The sequence below is a fragment of the Dendropsophus ebraccatus genome, chromosome 9 (genome assembly GCF_027789765.1).
Source record: "Dendropsophus ebraccatus isolate aDenEbr1 chromosome 9, aDenEbr1.pat, whole genome shotgun sequence".
In the NCBI taxonomy this organism is placed as follows: domain Eukaryota; kingdom Metazoa; phylum Chordata; class Amphibia; order Anura; family Hylidae; genus Dendropsophus; species Dendropsophus ebraccatus.
Genome location: NC_091462.1, coordinates 27,150,943 through 27,167,354, shown reverse-complemented (window position 1 = coordinate 27,167,354; position 16,412 = coordinate 27,150,943). Strand labels below are relative to the sequence as shown.

Here is a 16,412-nt window from a genome sequence, read left to right as displayed (position 1 = left end):
TATCCTGCCTCTATGGTAGCTACGCCACTGAGTCCATTACAGGATGTACACCGGCAGAACAGACAATTAAAACAGACCGCAGAAAAGTGATAAAATAGCATTACAGTTAAAAATAGGTTTCATTGTCAGCAAATCGCTTTAAAGACAGCTAAAAACTTGTTTGGCCAACAGTGGTTCTGATTTTCCTTTAAACCTGAACACTCACTGGTTGAGCCTATTCAGTGAAAAACATAATAAACAAGCACTACTTACCTCTCCCCGTGCCTCCGCAGCACTGCTGGAACTCCCACTGGGCTGCTGGATCTCATTTTGTACCGACATCACAACTCAGCTTATGGAGTTTGTCAGTGACTGGGGCGGGACACAGCTCTAGTCACTGATTGGCTGAGCGGGCACTTCATAAGCTGGATCAGGTATTTTCCCCCGTATGGTGACAACATTACAAATGAGCTCTGGCGGGGGTCTCAGAGCCTGTGACACGGCACTTTAGTGGCTCTGACTCCACTTTACAACCTCCTTTACTGATTTATTGTAATGTTCATGTTCATTGCCTAGTTCCATATGTGATTTTAGGAAGCTGGTGATATATGCAGTATGGTATGGGTCGGGTCGTCACTCAGCTTTCTTAGGATTCCAAACTGTACATTTACCCAGTTAAATTCCTATTGTGATCCTGTCCCTTACCATTTTTATGAATTCTCTTTTCCAGTTCTTTCCTTCTCTCCCAGTTTTCACATCAGACAGTATATCCTACTACCAGATCCTCAGTGACCGGGATGGCTACAAACATATCCACTATATCAATGACACCATGGTAGGTGGTACCCCATTACAAGACCTTATACTATATCACCCAATACTGGGTAACACATAATATATTGTGATATTTTTTAAACGGTACAATTATATATATATTTTTTAATTAAATTGTGATGGAAAATTCCTTTAACCCCCAACACTAGTTCAGTAGGTCATGATGAAGATAAGGTATCTAGCTGGTAGACAATTGGGGAGATTTATTAAGATTAGTTCAAGGAGTATTTCCCCATAGCAACCAATGAGATAGCAGCTTTTATTTTCCAAATGCCCTCAGACATATTGGCACTGGAATCCAATTGGTGGCTATAGGCGACTGCTTAGTTTTTGATGATCTCCCCCATCTTCTCTAAACTCTCAATTTCCATTTATTCAATTAGGATAATGCTGTCCAAATTACAAAAGGACGTTGGGAAGTGACTCATTTATTATATGTTACAGACAAAGCCATGTAAGTGTACTGGAATTATTTCTTTATGGATTACCCTATACATCCTAAGGCTGTGTGCAGACTATGTATTAGACCGGCCGTTCCGTGACCCGGCCAGTCTCTGAAAAGATCATCCCGGCCAGTACTGCATCTTTTCTGCAGGCTTCTGATGCAGGCGCATCCGTGCGCGCCCCCGCATCAGAACTCCCCACAGCACACTATGGAGCGAGCGGCCGGAGCCGCTTGCTCCATAGTGTGCACTGACAGGGTTTTCTACGGCCGCTATTTACTGAATAGTGGCCGCAAAAAAGTTACATGTCAGTTGTTTGCGGCACTCCGGCTGGGATTCCATAGAAGGAGAGGTAACGTATATTTTCGTAATAATCACGGCCGTCGTACAACGGCTGTGATTTTACACTGTTCCATTAACTGTAGTTTTGCATCAGCACGGTTCTAGACTCTCAAACCTGAAAAAAAGACAAATCAGCTAGATTGGCGCTCGCTTACTCAGGCTGCACAGACATCAATAGCGATTACCTTGTAGCCCATGCTTTTTTGTAAAATAAAAAAGATATATACTTTACCTGATCACGCTTTCTGGTGTCCTCAGGCCTCTTCTGTGGGATTCTGCAGCTCTCCCTTCTGGTCCCGTTTCTGAAATGACAGGCCGCTCAGCCAATCACTAGCTGCGGTGCTGTGCTATCTCAGCCAGTGATTGACTGAGCAGCCCGTCACTTCAGAGATGGGACCAGAAATAAGAGCTGCTGTGGAGACCAAGGAATCCCACAGGCCTAAGGACACCGACAGGTAAGTAATAGCTTTATTATTCTATACACACATCGGTCATGCTACCTATTACACATAGCAATTGCACTTTAGGTGGCTAATAATTTTTAAACTTGACAAAAGGCAATCATTCCGAACGTTGGGGGAGATTTATCAAACAAGATGTAAAGTGAAACTGGCTCAGTTGCCCCTAGCAACCAATCAGATTCCACCTTTCATTCCTCACAGACTCTTTGGAAAATGAAAGGTGGAATCTGATTGGTTGCTAGGGGCAACTGAGACAGTTTCACTTTACACCATGTTTGATAAATCTACCCCGTTGTCTTTATTACACAGAGCGATATCGGCCTGATATGACCAATTATCACGCTGTGTAATAGGGCCCTGAGGGCTTATACTCGGACTACAGACCCATTAGTCATGATAACCAATTATGAGGCTGTTGAGCTCATTACATTACATGGCAGCTTGCCATACTATTTATAAGAAATTCCCGAAATCTGATTATTTGATGATTTTGTGTTTGTTTTGCAGATATTATACAAGTAATGAGTTTGAAGGATTTCCAGGAATGAGGAATGTTTATCGGTAATCTCTTCACCCGTGCTGGGATTTTGTTTTCTTTTTTTTTTTTTTTTACAATCTTCACTGGATTACAAAGATGTGATTAATTCTTAAAGGGGTTGTTTGAATTTAGGAATTTTTATTAGAAAGGCTCCCTGGTATTGAAGTCAATCGTTGGGTAATAAAGTTGATCCTATACTCTAGTTGATCGTAGTGTATTTTGCTGCAAAAATCAACAGGGAGATCTTGTAGAAAAGGTTTAAAGGGGTAGTTCACAAAAAAAATCTAAAAATTTAAAAATCTCCAGTCTTCTAGTACTTATCAGCTGCTGTATGTCCTGCAGGAAGTGGTGCATTCTTTCCAGTCTGACACAGTGCTCTCTGCTGCCACCTCTGTCCATGTCAGGGACTGACCAGAGCGGTAGCAAATCCCCATAGAAAACCCCTTCTGCTCTCCAGGCTGAAAAGAATACAAAAGTACATTACAAATCTCTGGCACTCTCTATCACCAGTTTATATATATATATATATATATATATATATATATATATATATATATATACAGTATATATATATATATATATATATATATATATATACAGTATATATATATATATATATGAAATCAACTGGTGATAGAGAGCAGTAGTGGATTGTAATAGGGGCGTTTCGGGCGGTAGCCCGGGGCCCTGAGCTCCTGGGGGGCCCATGACCACCCAGAAAGACTTATACTTTCAGTGGTGTACTGTCTCCTGGCTACACTTCCGTCATGATTTGCAAAAAATCACTGTTTTTTTTATGGCAATTTTGCACAAATCAGGACATCATGACATTATCTGTCCTGTACTATGAACGCCAGGCTAGTGCTGCCATAGTTACAGTGGGGTGGGGGGGCCATGCTTGGTGAACAGCCCGGGGCCTATGGTAAAGTTAATCCGCCCCTGATAGAGAGTGCCAGAGATTTGTAATGTACTTTTGTATTCTTTTCAGCCTGGAGAGCAGAAGGGGTTTTCTATGGGGATTTGCTCCTGCTCTGGTCAGTCCCTGACATGGACAGAGGTGGCAGCAGAGAGCACTGTCAGACTGGAAAGAATGCACCACTTCCTGCAGGACATACAGCAGCAGCTATATAATATATATATATATATATATATATATATATATATATATATATATATATATAATATATATATAAAACTACCCCATAACCTGCATTGCCACCACAGGGCATAGGAAGTATTACACATTTCTCATTGTAACCATTGAACTCTTGTGTGATGCATAGCCATGCCAGGGTCTCCAGAGTGAAGCTCTACATAGCTAACAATTTTAGATATTACTTTATATTGTCAAAATCTGTTATTTTACAAGTAATTTTTTTTTACATCAGACAAGCCCTTTAAGGAACCTATATAGTTGAATTGGTAACAATTCAGTACAAAACTTCAAATTTCATTGCAGAATCTCACTCCAAGGAAACCGCCAGGAAAAGCAATGCCTTACCTGCACTTTAAGGAAGGAGCGGTGCCAGTATAATTATGCCAAGTTTAGTACCAATGCTAAGTACTATACTGTCACCTGTTGGGGTGAGAGCTTCAGACTGTCTATCATACTAAATGGCATTCATACTATTGGGGAAATCATTTCATTTGCTTTGTTTTGCAGGTCCCGGCCTTCCTATACAGACAATTCACAATGGTACTTCTAATAAAGGTATTCCTATTTTATATGTTTTATTATTATATAGGTTTTACCATTCTCTTTAGTATTTTTTTTTTATGACATTTTTTTTTTTTTTTATTTCGTGTAGAACTCCAGATCCTACAGGACAACCATAAACTGGAGTCCAATCTTCTTGGAGTGCAGATGCCCACAGACAAAATTGGGAGCATTACACAGAATGGAATGAGTAAGGAACTCCTTCATTATTCATCTGTCCATCAACCGCACTCAATAGTATTTTCATTGCTTGTTTAAATTATAAGAATTTTTTTCTTAAACTATATTGAAAAATTTGGCACAAATATTTAACAGATTCCAGAGGGAATGGTTTTATAGCTGTAGCACACTAACGTGATAAAGAAACGTAATGACCATAAAAAAAAAATCTAAGTGCACGTGCAATGTCTATAGTGACCACAAGGTGGTACTATAGACTGCAAGGGCACAAATGGTGACATTTTTGGTCACTGAACTGAAATATTGTATAGCTCCTTGCTTCATTTCCAACCAAATACTAAAAATACTAGGATTGCATAAAATAATAATAGCAATAATTGAATAAAAATATATTAATTTCTATGAATGTCAGAACAGTCTTACTATGATGTCTAGATACTTTAAGAGGTTGCTATATGTTACCACCATTGTTATTGCTCTTCTTAGCATTCCCAATCAAAATAGATTTAATTTCGCAAAAAAAAAAGACGTACTCTAGAACATTACCCTATTTACCCCTACGTGCTCATCCTGAATTTTCTTTTATTTATTTTACTTTCAAATCAACTGGTTTTAGTTATATAGATTTGTAATTTACTTCTATTTAAAAATCTTCAGTCTTCCAGTACTTATCAGCTGCTGTATGTCCTGCAAGAAGGGGTGTATTCTTTTCAGACAGATACAGCGCTCTCCGCTGCCACCTCTGTCCATCTCAGGAGCAGTCCAGAGCAGGAGAGGTTTTCTATGGGGATTTGCTACTGCTCTGAACAGTAACTGCTTGGACAGAGGTGGCAGCAGAGAGCACTGTGTCAGACTGAAAAGAATACACTACTTCCTGCAGGACATACAGCAGCTGATAAGTACTGGAAAACGTGAGATTTTTAAAGAGAAGTACAATACAAATCTATATAACTTTCTGACTTCAGTTGATTTGAAAGAAACAGTTTTTCGCGGCAGCACCCCCTATTAAAGGCGTACATAAGAAGCTAAATATGAGAGCCATAGATAAGGCAACACCAACCTTTTTAAAAGTTGCCAATGGCAAACTTTCTTTGGTTATTTTTATGTGGGTCATGGACTGATAGGCACAAATTATTTAAGTCATTGGGTCAAGAGACCCTATCCTAGACCCCCTTCAACAGCTTAAAGCGACTCTGTACCCACAATCTGTCCCCCCAAACCACTTGTACCTTCGGATAGCTGCTTTTAATCAAAGGTCTGTACTGGGGTCCGTTCGGCAGGTGATGCAGTTATTGTCCTAAAAACAACTTTTAAACGTGCAGCCCCATGCCCAACGGCCGGGGCTTAGACTATCTGTGCCCTCACTTTGCACCGCCCCTCCGTCCCTCCTCCCCACCCTCTTCATCATTAGGAATGCCACTGGAACATTTTCTCCATGCTGAACATTGCACAGGTGCCTTAATGATCCAGCCCATGTGCCGTGATGACACAGATGGGGAATAGGAGACAGTCTGCCTGGAACATTCCTAATGATGAGGAGGGCGGGGAGGAGGGACAGAGAGGTTGTGCCAGCCGAATGCATACACAATCTAGGCCACGCCCATTGGGCACAGGGCTGCAAGTTTAAAAGTTGTTTTTTAGGACAATAACTGCATCACCTGCCAAACGGACCCCAGGACAGATCTTGGATTGAAAGCAGCTATCTGAAGGGTCAGATTGTGGGTACAGAGTTGCTTTAAAGGGGACATTCACACAAAAAAAAAATCTTTCAAATCAACTGGTGCCAGAAAGTGCCAGAGATTTGCAATTTACTTCTATTAAAAAATCTCAAGTCTTCCAGAACTTATCAGCTGCTGGATGTCCTGCAGGAAGTAGTGTATCCTTTCCAGTCTGGAGAGCAGGAAAGTTTTTTTTTTTGTTTTTTTTTCAATAGGGGTTTTCTCCTGCTCTGAACAGTAGCTGACATGGAAAAAGGTGACAGCAGCAGAGAGCACTGTGTTAGACTGTAGAGAATACATCACTTCCTGCAGGTCCTACAGCAGCTGATAAGTACTGGAAGACTTGAGATTTTGTAATAGAAGTAAATTACAAATCTTTGGTACTTTCTGGCATCAGGTGATTTAAATGAAAAAATAAATAAATAAATAAATGATTAAAAACCCCTTTAAAATTTTTAATATTTGTAATTGCTGGGACTTCACCCAGAACCAATAATAGAGTTCTTACCTGGTAAGCCCTATACATGTATTCCAGATCTATAATGCTCTTTGAGGTTTGCCTATTGCGATGATTTAACTAAAATGCTTATTATTTCTTTTTGTTTTCCTAGCATTCTGGTACAAGATGACTTTTCCTCCTCGCTTTGATAGATCAAGGAAATATCCTCTACTTCTCTATGTGTATGTAAATCATCCGGCATAATCTGATCAGGGAAATGGGTTCTTATTGCCTATAATAACCAAGGTTAAATATTTATTAACTGAAACTAACAGCAGGTTAGAAGACTCTAAGGGTAAATTCACACGGGCGGATCCGCCGGGAGTCTCACGCACGAAATCCGCAATACACGTATTATTCTTATTATTATTAATACGTGTATTGCAGATTAGCTGCAGATTAGCTGCAGATTTCGTGCGTGATCCCGCCGTGTGAATTTACCCTAAGGGTACTATTACACAAAGCGATTTTTCAACGATCAACGATCGACAAACTCAAACGACCGATATGGCGAACGACCTGAAATCGCTCACCCAATTAAACGTAACGATGATTGTTACTTATGATCGTTATTGCGTTCCTCCTGTCGTCGCCACTTCGTTCGCCGCTACTGCGAACCACTGAACGACGTTTTATTTCATGTGAAGGATCAACGATAAAAATAGGTCCAAATTCTATTAAATGACCAACGATTTCTTGTTGGTCGTTTAATCGTTGCCTGCTACTACACTAAACAATTATCGTTCAAATTTAACGATTTTCAAACAATAATCGTTCCATGTAATACCACCCTAAGTTGCTGATATGGTCTCATAGGGCAGGGGGCGCGGAGTAGCACAGATGACTTTTTATTAATATGCTATTGAGGGCGCTCTGAGCTCTGGGGCTGTACCTTATCCCTCCATTCCAGTCGCCTCTGCCATATCCAGTTCTTTGCACTTCACATTTCTAACCCTATCTCCAGTAGTTTTCCAGTACTTGTCCTGCAGGAAGTGGTGTATCCTTTCCAATCTGACACAGTGCTCTCTGCTGCCATCTCTGTCCATGACAGGAACTGTCCAGAGCAGTAGAGGTTTTCCTGTAGGGATTTGCTGCTGCTCTGGACAGTTCCTGACATGGATAGAGGTGGCAGCAGAGAGCACCATATCAGACTGCAAAGAATACACTACTTCTTGCAGGACATACAGCAGCTGATAAGTACTGAAATGTGGGATTTGTAAAAAGAAGTAAATGAGAAAGTTGTATAGCTTTCTGACCTCAGATGATTTTCGCCATAGTACCCCTTTAGTCAGGTGGTTGTGTGTACTGGGGGCAGGGTTGGCTTCTACAGCCCTTATGAATATGAGGGGAGATTTATCAAACATGGTGTAAAGTAAAACTGGCTCAGTTGCCCCTAGCAACCAATCAGATCCCACCTTTCATTCCTCACAGACTCTTTGGAAACTGAAAGGTGGAATATGATTGGTTGCTAGGGGCAACTGAGCCAGTTTCACTTTACACCATGTTTGATAAATCTCCCCCATGAAGTTTACATATAAGATGCAAGAAGGGAACCAATAGTTTGGCTTTGTAACCCTTGAAGATCAGCCCATTTAATGATACATATTTCATACTATAGCAGCATTTTACACTGTAAACCTGATCAGAATTTACAAAGAATTAAACAAATGTAATTTTTTTTTTTTTTAAATTATATGTAGTTTTCTGTACATCTCATGTTACAGCGGACAGCTTCTCTCTTTTTCAGGTATGGCGGACCGTCCAGTCAGGAGGTGCATCACACTTACTTTATTGGCTGGAGGACCTACCTGGCAAGCACTGAGGAGATTATTGTTGCGTCAGTGGATGGCAGAGGGACGGCCTACCAAGGGGACAAGTTCATGCACGCCATCTATAAAAAGCTGGGAACACTGGAGATCCAAGATCAAATATTTGCAGTAAAGTGAGTGTATTACATGTGTCACGCTTAAACCCTTTTTGTCCCTCTGCCATACCAAGAAATACAGAACAAAGCTTAGATTTTCCAGGATGCAGTGCTGATACTTGTGTCATCTCTGAAGCACCAATTTCTGTCCTTAAAGGACAACTCCCACAAAAATTTTTTTTTGCTCATTTAACACACATTACAAAGTTATATAACTTTGTAATGTGGTTAAATACCCGGCCTGGCCCCCTTCCCCCACTTTCGGACCCCCGACCCCCCACCCCGGAAGTTAAGGAATTTATACATTACCTATTACGATCGTCACGGTCCTCTTCTCCGGGGCGGCATCTGGTGACGACGACGTCAGAGCCGAGGGGCGGTCCGGGTCTTCTTCCTCCTCGGCGTCTTCATGCAAAGTGAATGGGGATGAAAAGGCTGCTGGTGCACATGCGCACCAGCAGCCTTTTCATTGGCTGGAGCGCATCACATGGTTTCCAGCTTGCTCAGCCCTGATTGGCTGAGCTTGCTGGAAGCCATGTGATGCGCTCCAGCCAATGAAAAGGCTGCCGGTGCGCAAGCGCACTGGCAGCCTTTTCCATCCCCTGGACCCGGAAGTTGGAGACATCGCTGGATGGCGGAAGGCGGCGACGGAGAGGCGGACGGCGGGCGAATCGAGTGGCGATTGTCACCGGAGAGATGGTGAGTATGGTGTCTGTGTGTGTCTGTGTTTTTTTTTTTTTGGGGTCCCGCGGGAGTTGTCCTTTAAGGCTGCGCTCACACTTAACGGATCCGCAGCCGGTTTCTTGCTGCGAGTTTGCAGTTAGACTCGCTGCGGATCCCTGCCCAGGACACCCTATGAGCAGACAAACTCGCAGCAGGATGCACATCCCGCTGCGAGTATGTCCGCAGCCCGCCCTGTTAACCCCCGGAGCGTATGCTTTACCTGGTCCCCGCTTCGGCTTGCTTCGGGGGTTCCCGACACGTCCTGCTCAGCCAATCAGGGCGCTGCCCCACCACAGTGCACTGATTGGCTGAGCGGGACGTGAAGACACTGGGAGCCCCGATGCAAGCCGGAGCGGGGACCAGGTGAAGTATGCACTCCGGTGGCCGGGGGGTTAACCGGGCGGACTGAGGACATACTCACAGCAGGATGTGCATCCTGCTGCGAGTTCGTCTGCTCATAGGGTGTCCTGGGCAGGGATCCGCAGCGGATATCGCTGCAAATACGCAGCGAGAAACCCGCTGCAGATCCGTTACGTGTGAATACAACTGGTGCCAGAATTGTATACAGAGTTGTAAATTACTTCTATTTAAAAAATCTCCACTCTTCTAGTACTTATTGGCTGCTGTACGCCCTGCAGGGAGTGGTGTATTCTTTTAAGTCTGACACAGTGCTCTCTGCTGCCACCTCTGTCCATGTCAGGAACTATCAAGAGCAGTAGCAAATCCCGATAGAAAACTTCTCCTGGACATGGACAGAGGTGGCAGCAGAGAGCACTTTGTCAGACTGGAAAGATTAAACCACTTCCTGCAGGACATCCAGCAGCTGATAGGTACTGGAAGACAAGATTTTTTTTAGGTGGTAATAATTTACAATTCTATATAACGTTTTGACATCGGTTAATTAAAAAAATATTCTCCGGAGTACCCCTTTAAATACTACAGATAGTTTGCTTTTATATTATTATATTTCTTGCTTCAACCTACAGTCCATGCTTTGCAGTTATTTTACTTTGTTTGACCCATAAAAAAACCATCTTGACGTTTTGTGGTAGTTAAGAATTCACTGTTTAGATGGGGAAGTTCAGAAAATAATCTCCATATCCCAGGCTGCCAATCTTTATTATACAGTATCCGGACTGAGGTTTCGAGGGCTGTATCAGATAACAGTTGTTAGGGGGGGAAGGATTTGAGGAACGATAGGGGAGATTATACAGAATAATACTGGATTTAGCAAAGTTTCCATTCAAGTGGAAGGATTTTATTTTTCCTGGAAACAAAATAAGAAGTCATTTAGTGTTTTCAGGGAGCCAAACAGCAGAAGACAATAGAGCGGATTTCACCTTTGAGAACAGACAATGCTTGTAATATACTGGAGGTGCCAGAAAATAAAGGTGGCATTCACTACTGAGATCCGTTCTATCCGTTCTGTCCGTTCTTTAAAGTGTTTACTCCCATTGACTTTTATGGCATGTACAGCTGTAAGAAAAGGGGAAGTTAATCCTTTGGAATTACCTGCAGTTCTGCATTGATTATTAATAAAATGTGATCTGATTATTAGTCAGAATTACAGGCAAACACAATCTAACTGAACTAACACACAGATGGTTTAACCGGCCATGTCTTTTATTGAGAACGTTGTGTAAACATCCATTGTGCAGGGGGAAATGAGTGAACCCTCAAATTTACTAAGCTGTAAAATCCTCTTTAGCAGTAATAACCTCCTAAACTTTTCCTGTAGCTACAAAAAAGATTTTCACAATTAGGAAGATACATTTTTAACCTTTAGTCCCAGCGAATGTTTCATTTTTAGCAAAATTCATGGGATTCTGTATGAGCACTGCCTTTTACAGGTCAAACCAGGACTCTGACTTAGCCAAAACACAAGTGTTCTGTTTAAAGTGTCCCCGTGTAATGGCTGGTCCCTTGCAGTTTCTCTCCTTGCTGGTCTCTATCTCTATCTGCATTGTCTCTATCTATTTCTGCGCTTGCCTGTTTTATCTGCGCCTATCCAGAGTCGCTCCGTTTTTTCCATCTTACCTGAGCATTGAAGGATTATTGCATTCCCGGGAAGGTGTGTACCTTTATTTGCGATTCTGCAGCTATTCCGTTGATTAAACAGTGGAAAAAGCTAGGTTCGATCAAACTCTAACCTAGCCGGATCTTCCGCATTTGATTCCTGATGCCTTCCTGGTCCGTCCATAAGGAGGAGTCATCCCAGGAATTGCCTGCAATTCCGGGATTCAGCCTAGGTAGGTGATGTCTCCTCCTTCCGCACGGACCAGGAAGGCATCAGAAATCAAATACGGAAGATCCGGCTAGGTTCGAGTTCGATCGAACCTAGCTTTTTCCGCCTAATCTTGACCTGTGCCTGTTCCCCCTTGCCTGAGCATTGTTGGATCCTTATGTTCCTGTATTTGCTGTTCTGTGTGCATCCTGACCTGGGCCTGTTCCTCAGATTGCACTTGCCACCCCTGTCTGTACCATTTGCCTCTCCTGTTGCCAACTCAAATCATCTGACTTGCATTTGCGCCACCTCCCCTAATCTTGCACCTGACTGACTATACTGCTGCCTCATCTCCGATACTGTGTTGAGTATCTCAGTGATGACCCAGCAACTTTTGACCAGTGAGGCTCTGGGTGTTCAGATCACGCTGAGGGGAGTGGAGGTCTGCTTCTCACCACTCTGTTGTTCCTGTTGCATGGACAGAGCTAGGAAAGAACATACACTCAGCGTGCACTTCTCCTGGCTCATTCTGGTGATGAGTGGGGGTCTAAATACCCAGATCTCCCCATTCACTTACTTTGATGATGAGAGGTGGTGCAAGCCTAGGGCACAGACACTCTAGGCCACGCCAATTTGACACAGGGCTGAAAGGTTAAAAGTTGTTTTTTAGGACAATAACTGCATAACCTGCCCAACAGACCCCAGGACAGATCTTGGATTAAAAGCAGCTATCCAACTGTACAGGCGGTTTAGAGGGGGCACATTGTGGGGGCACAATTGCTTTAAGGGTACAAACTCACTGGGCAAATCCGGCATGTCCCGCTTAGCCAATCAGTGCACTGCCCTGCCGCAGCGCACTGATTGGCTGAGCGGGACGTGAAGACTCTGGGAGTTCCGAAGCAAGCCGGAGCGGGGACCATGTGATGCATACGCTCTGGTGGCTGGGGGTTAACGGGGCGGGCTGTGGATATCACTTTCAGCATTTTCAGCATAAAGATAATACTTGGATACATTGTGTGTCTTCGTGTTAATAAACAATCGTTTTATGTTCTCGCGGTTACCAATACTGAGGCTATCATTTTGCACCATCCTTTTTGAATCACCTTGTATGTCAGCAATCTCAGCTAGTTCAAGAAATACTAAAACAATACAATGAGTTACATATTTAATAGCCCCTTATAAAATAGCAGACCTCACTTGTGCGTACACGAGGACATGACTAATTTTAGTGTTATACAATGTTATCTCATGTTCTGGTTACAAGTATTGTAAGAGTTCACGGAAGATGAGGAAGATCAGGCGCTAAGTTATTGAAGGGTTATCCATTATGGTATTGATATTAGCTGAAGTGCACACGTATGACTAAGACATAGATAACCCCAGTATCATTAAGGTCACAGCCCGAGCATTCAGGATCCGCATACCTTATATATAGAACACTGTATAGAGTTATTAGTATTTTTGGAGCTCTTTACACACCCATAATATAATACTAGTGGCTCTCCTTTTCACTTAGAATCCCTTCTCCCATCTGTGTACTGTATTGTGTGTACTATACATCTGTTTTTGTTTTTGTTTTTTTTGCTTACAAGAGCATGTGCCCTTTCCTTATAGTAAATTGTTTCATCCTCAGATTCGCCCACAACCCGATTTTTTGATTGTTCCGGCCTGATTTATTGGTAGCACCATCAGAATATCCAAAAACATTTCTCAATTATACCTATGGATGTCATATCATGTATACATCATAATGGAATATTACCGTATTACCTGTACCTAATGCATTACCTATTCCGGTGTCCAGCTGCTATAATGTCAGGTACCAGAAATGGAATGCAGTGACGTCACCAAGATGGCGGCGCCCGACGTTGGAGCACTGGGACACAGAATTAGGTGAAATGTATTAGCAAAGGCAGCCTGTATCTTTATAAATACACTGTATTTATAAAGTGACTAACTTTTGAAAAAGTGACAACTAGGCTGTCCTAACTAAGAGTAGCGTACAATAGTGACAGAGAAGCTAATAAGAATGATGTATCACTTACATTGTTCTGTGCAGCCGATTCAGAAATATCCTCCTGAATACCATGGACAATAAGTAGTTCTCTCCATTATGTGCATGAGCCCAGTAGTCCTGGATATTCATGAGAAGCAGAAAACTCCACCCACCAGCTGCTGATTGCCAGTTATCTATCCATGCTGTGTATAGGCAGTCAACTGTCAATCAGCAGTGGAGGGTGGGGGGAGGGGTGTGGTAAGAATCCTTTTCTCCTGCATATTAGGAGAATGGCTGAACAAAATGATGGAAGTAATACACCGTTATGTTCAGCATTTCTGTCACTAGTTTGTGCTGCCCTCATTTAAGGCGACATAAACCTAGTGACAGATTCCCTTTAAAGTCTTCTAAAGAGAAGGCTACATTGTGATGTGTAGCTTGCTGTATATGGAGAGCTGGGCATATCCATATGTTACCAATCATCCAAATAGTTGGCATTTTATTCAGCATCAGATCCTGGATATTAAGTAAATCCACACTTTTACAGTATTACCTTAGCAGTAACAAGAGGATATTCAGCTCTGTCATTGGTTCCTCCAGTGAATACATCATTGTTCTCTAGTAAATCTGATCCTGTTCCAAAGTTCCTAAGTAAATTTTAAGGCTACATTAAGTTACTAACATTTCATCACTTGGCTGCGGAGATCACTCAGGCGGCAGGATTGCTCTTTTAGTGAAATGCGGTTTCTAAACATATGGACTATATATCAAAGATCACTAACTAAACAAGAAGATGATAGAATAACATGGGAACAACGTCATACAAAAATTAATATGTGATTATTATACTAGTAATTTAGATATACATATAATACTATGTGTCATGAAGAACAAAAATGTTAAACTAAGATACTGTAGGTGATATAGGAAAGGTATTGTGATAGGATGAATGACATGTCAAAGGAAACCTAACAAGGTTGTGTATAGAGGAATACGTGTCGTAGAGATGATAGTGGTGCCTAAATATCTTGAAGGGTTTTGGATAGAGATGGGGGAACTTCGAGCTGCGTTCACACTACGTATATTTCAGTCAGTATATGTATATTTCAGTCAGTATTTCAGTCAGTATTTACTGTTATATGGCGGCCATCCACTCAATTTCACCATTGTGTGAACAGATCCTTTCTGTGTTTTTAATCCACTCCTGGTTTTGGTTGCAATACTGACTGAAATATACGTAGTGTGAACATAGCCTAAGGCTATAAATATTCATCAAGGAATGAAAGGAGGTGGCACTCACCATCTTACTGTAATCCAAACTTTTATTTCAGGACATTGCAGATGCAGACATCAACGGTGTGCAGACGCCAGCAGGTAGGTGGTAACAGTCTGTTTCGCGGGTTACCGCTTCTACGGACCGCCTCTTGAGGCGGTCCGTAGAAGCGGTAACCCGCGAAACAGACTGTTACCACCTACCTGCTGGCGTCTGCACACCATTGATGTCTGCATCTGCAATGTCCTGAAATAAAAGTTTGGATTACAGTAAGATGGTGAGTGTCACCTCCTTTCATTCCTTGATGAATATTTAGATGCAAAGACTGTCTCTTTTCAAGTGGTTTGACACCCCATCTTTATTTTCTCCACACGGGGCCCGACATTTGTGGACATAAAAGGGTTGGTGCTGACCGGCTTCTTGTTTTGTATATAGCCTAAGGCTATGTTGACACTACGTATTAGACCGGCCGTTCCGTGACCCCGGCCGGGTCATGGAACGGCCGGTCTCTGGCCGGATCATCTCGGCCGGTACTTAAGCTCTGAACTCTGATCTTTCGGCCGCAGAGCTCTGATGCAGGCGCATCAGCGCGCGCCCGCATCCGAGCTTCCCATAGCCCACAGTGAAGCAAGCGGCCGGAGCCGCTTGCTTCACTGTGTGAACTGACAGGTCTTTCTGCGGCTGGAATTCACTGAATTCCGGCCACAGAAAACTGACATGTCAGTTGTTTGCGGCGGCGTATGGGATCCCGGCCGAAGCGTATACGATGTGTGTACGCTCCGGCCGGGATCCCATAGAGCAACAGGCATTGTTCCACCGCGGTAAAAGTGCGGTCGTTGTTGCCATCGGCAACAACGGCCGTACTTTTACGTAGTGTGAACATAGCCTATGACTATGTCTGTTCAGCAAAATGGGACACCATGTAATTCCTGATCACAGCAAATCCTCCAGAGTGGCTCTACCATATGCCAAAATGGTGACCAAGGTGGCCATATGCTGACTGTGGGGTTAATATGGATGGAATATCACAGCTAAGGATATAGACTGGCCTCTGCAGTTGTTTGACATCTGTTGAGTCCTTAGGCTGAGTTCACACAGAGGAAAACTGGCTGAATTTCACGTCAGAATTCTCCACTGCAGAATCCTGCCAGCCACCGTGTTATACAGGCAGTCTATGGGGGGCTTGTGCGCCTCCTCTCTCCACGCCTCTCCGCTCAGAAGAATTGACAATGTCAATCCTTCCACGCTGAGGGAGGAGGTGCGCGAGCCTCCCATAGACTGCCTGTATAACACTGAGGCTGGCAGGATTTTGCGGCGGAGAAATCCGCTGCGGAATTCTGCCAGTTTTACTCCATGTGTACTGGCCCTTAAAATGGAAACTATCAGGAGGTTAGAAGACTCTAACCTGCTGATATCTCCATATAGCGCACGGTGCATTGGAGGATGAAGGTATGTTTCTTGCCTTCATCCTCAGCACTGTTTCCATGATATTAGTAGTTTATTCCATATCCTAATGAGGCCATTTGAAGCACCCGGGCATGTCAACCGGCCCATCCCTTCT

General features: G+C 42.9%; 1 protein-coding gene across 2 annotated transcripts in view; it reads left to right on the top strand.

Moving 5' to 3' along the window:
* LOC138800789 (prolyl endopeptidase FAP-like) overlaps positions 1-16,412 on the top strand; it is a 103,655-nt gene that overhangs the window by 71,798 nt on the left and 15,445 nt on the right. For both annotated transcript variants that reach the window (XM_069982818.1, XM_069982819.1), the window contains 8 exons: positions 710-814; positions 1,197-1,267; positions 2,567-2,620; positions 4,057-4,181; positions 4,261-4,308; positions 4,406-4,504; positions 6,824-6,893; positions 8,459-8,653. In XM_069982818.1, coding sequence (XP_069838919.1) covers positions 710-814; positions 1,197-1,267; positions 2,567-2,620; positions 4,057-4,181; positions 4,261-4,308; positions 4,406-4,504; positions 6,824-6,893; positions 8,459-8,653 — 767 coding nt within the window. The remainder of the gene's footprint in view (positions 1-709; positions 815-1,196; positions 1,268-2,566; positions 2,621-4,056; positions 4,182-4,260; positions 4,309-4,405; positions 4,505-6,823; positions 6,894-8,458; positions 8,654-16,412) is intronic.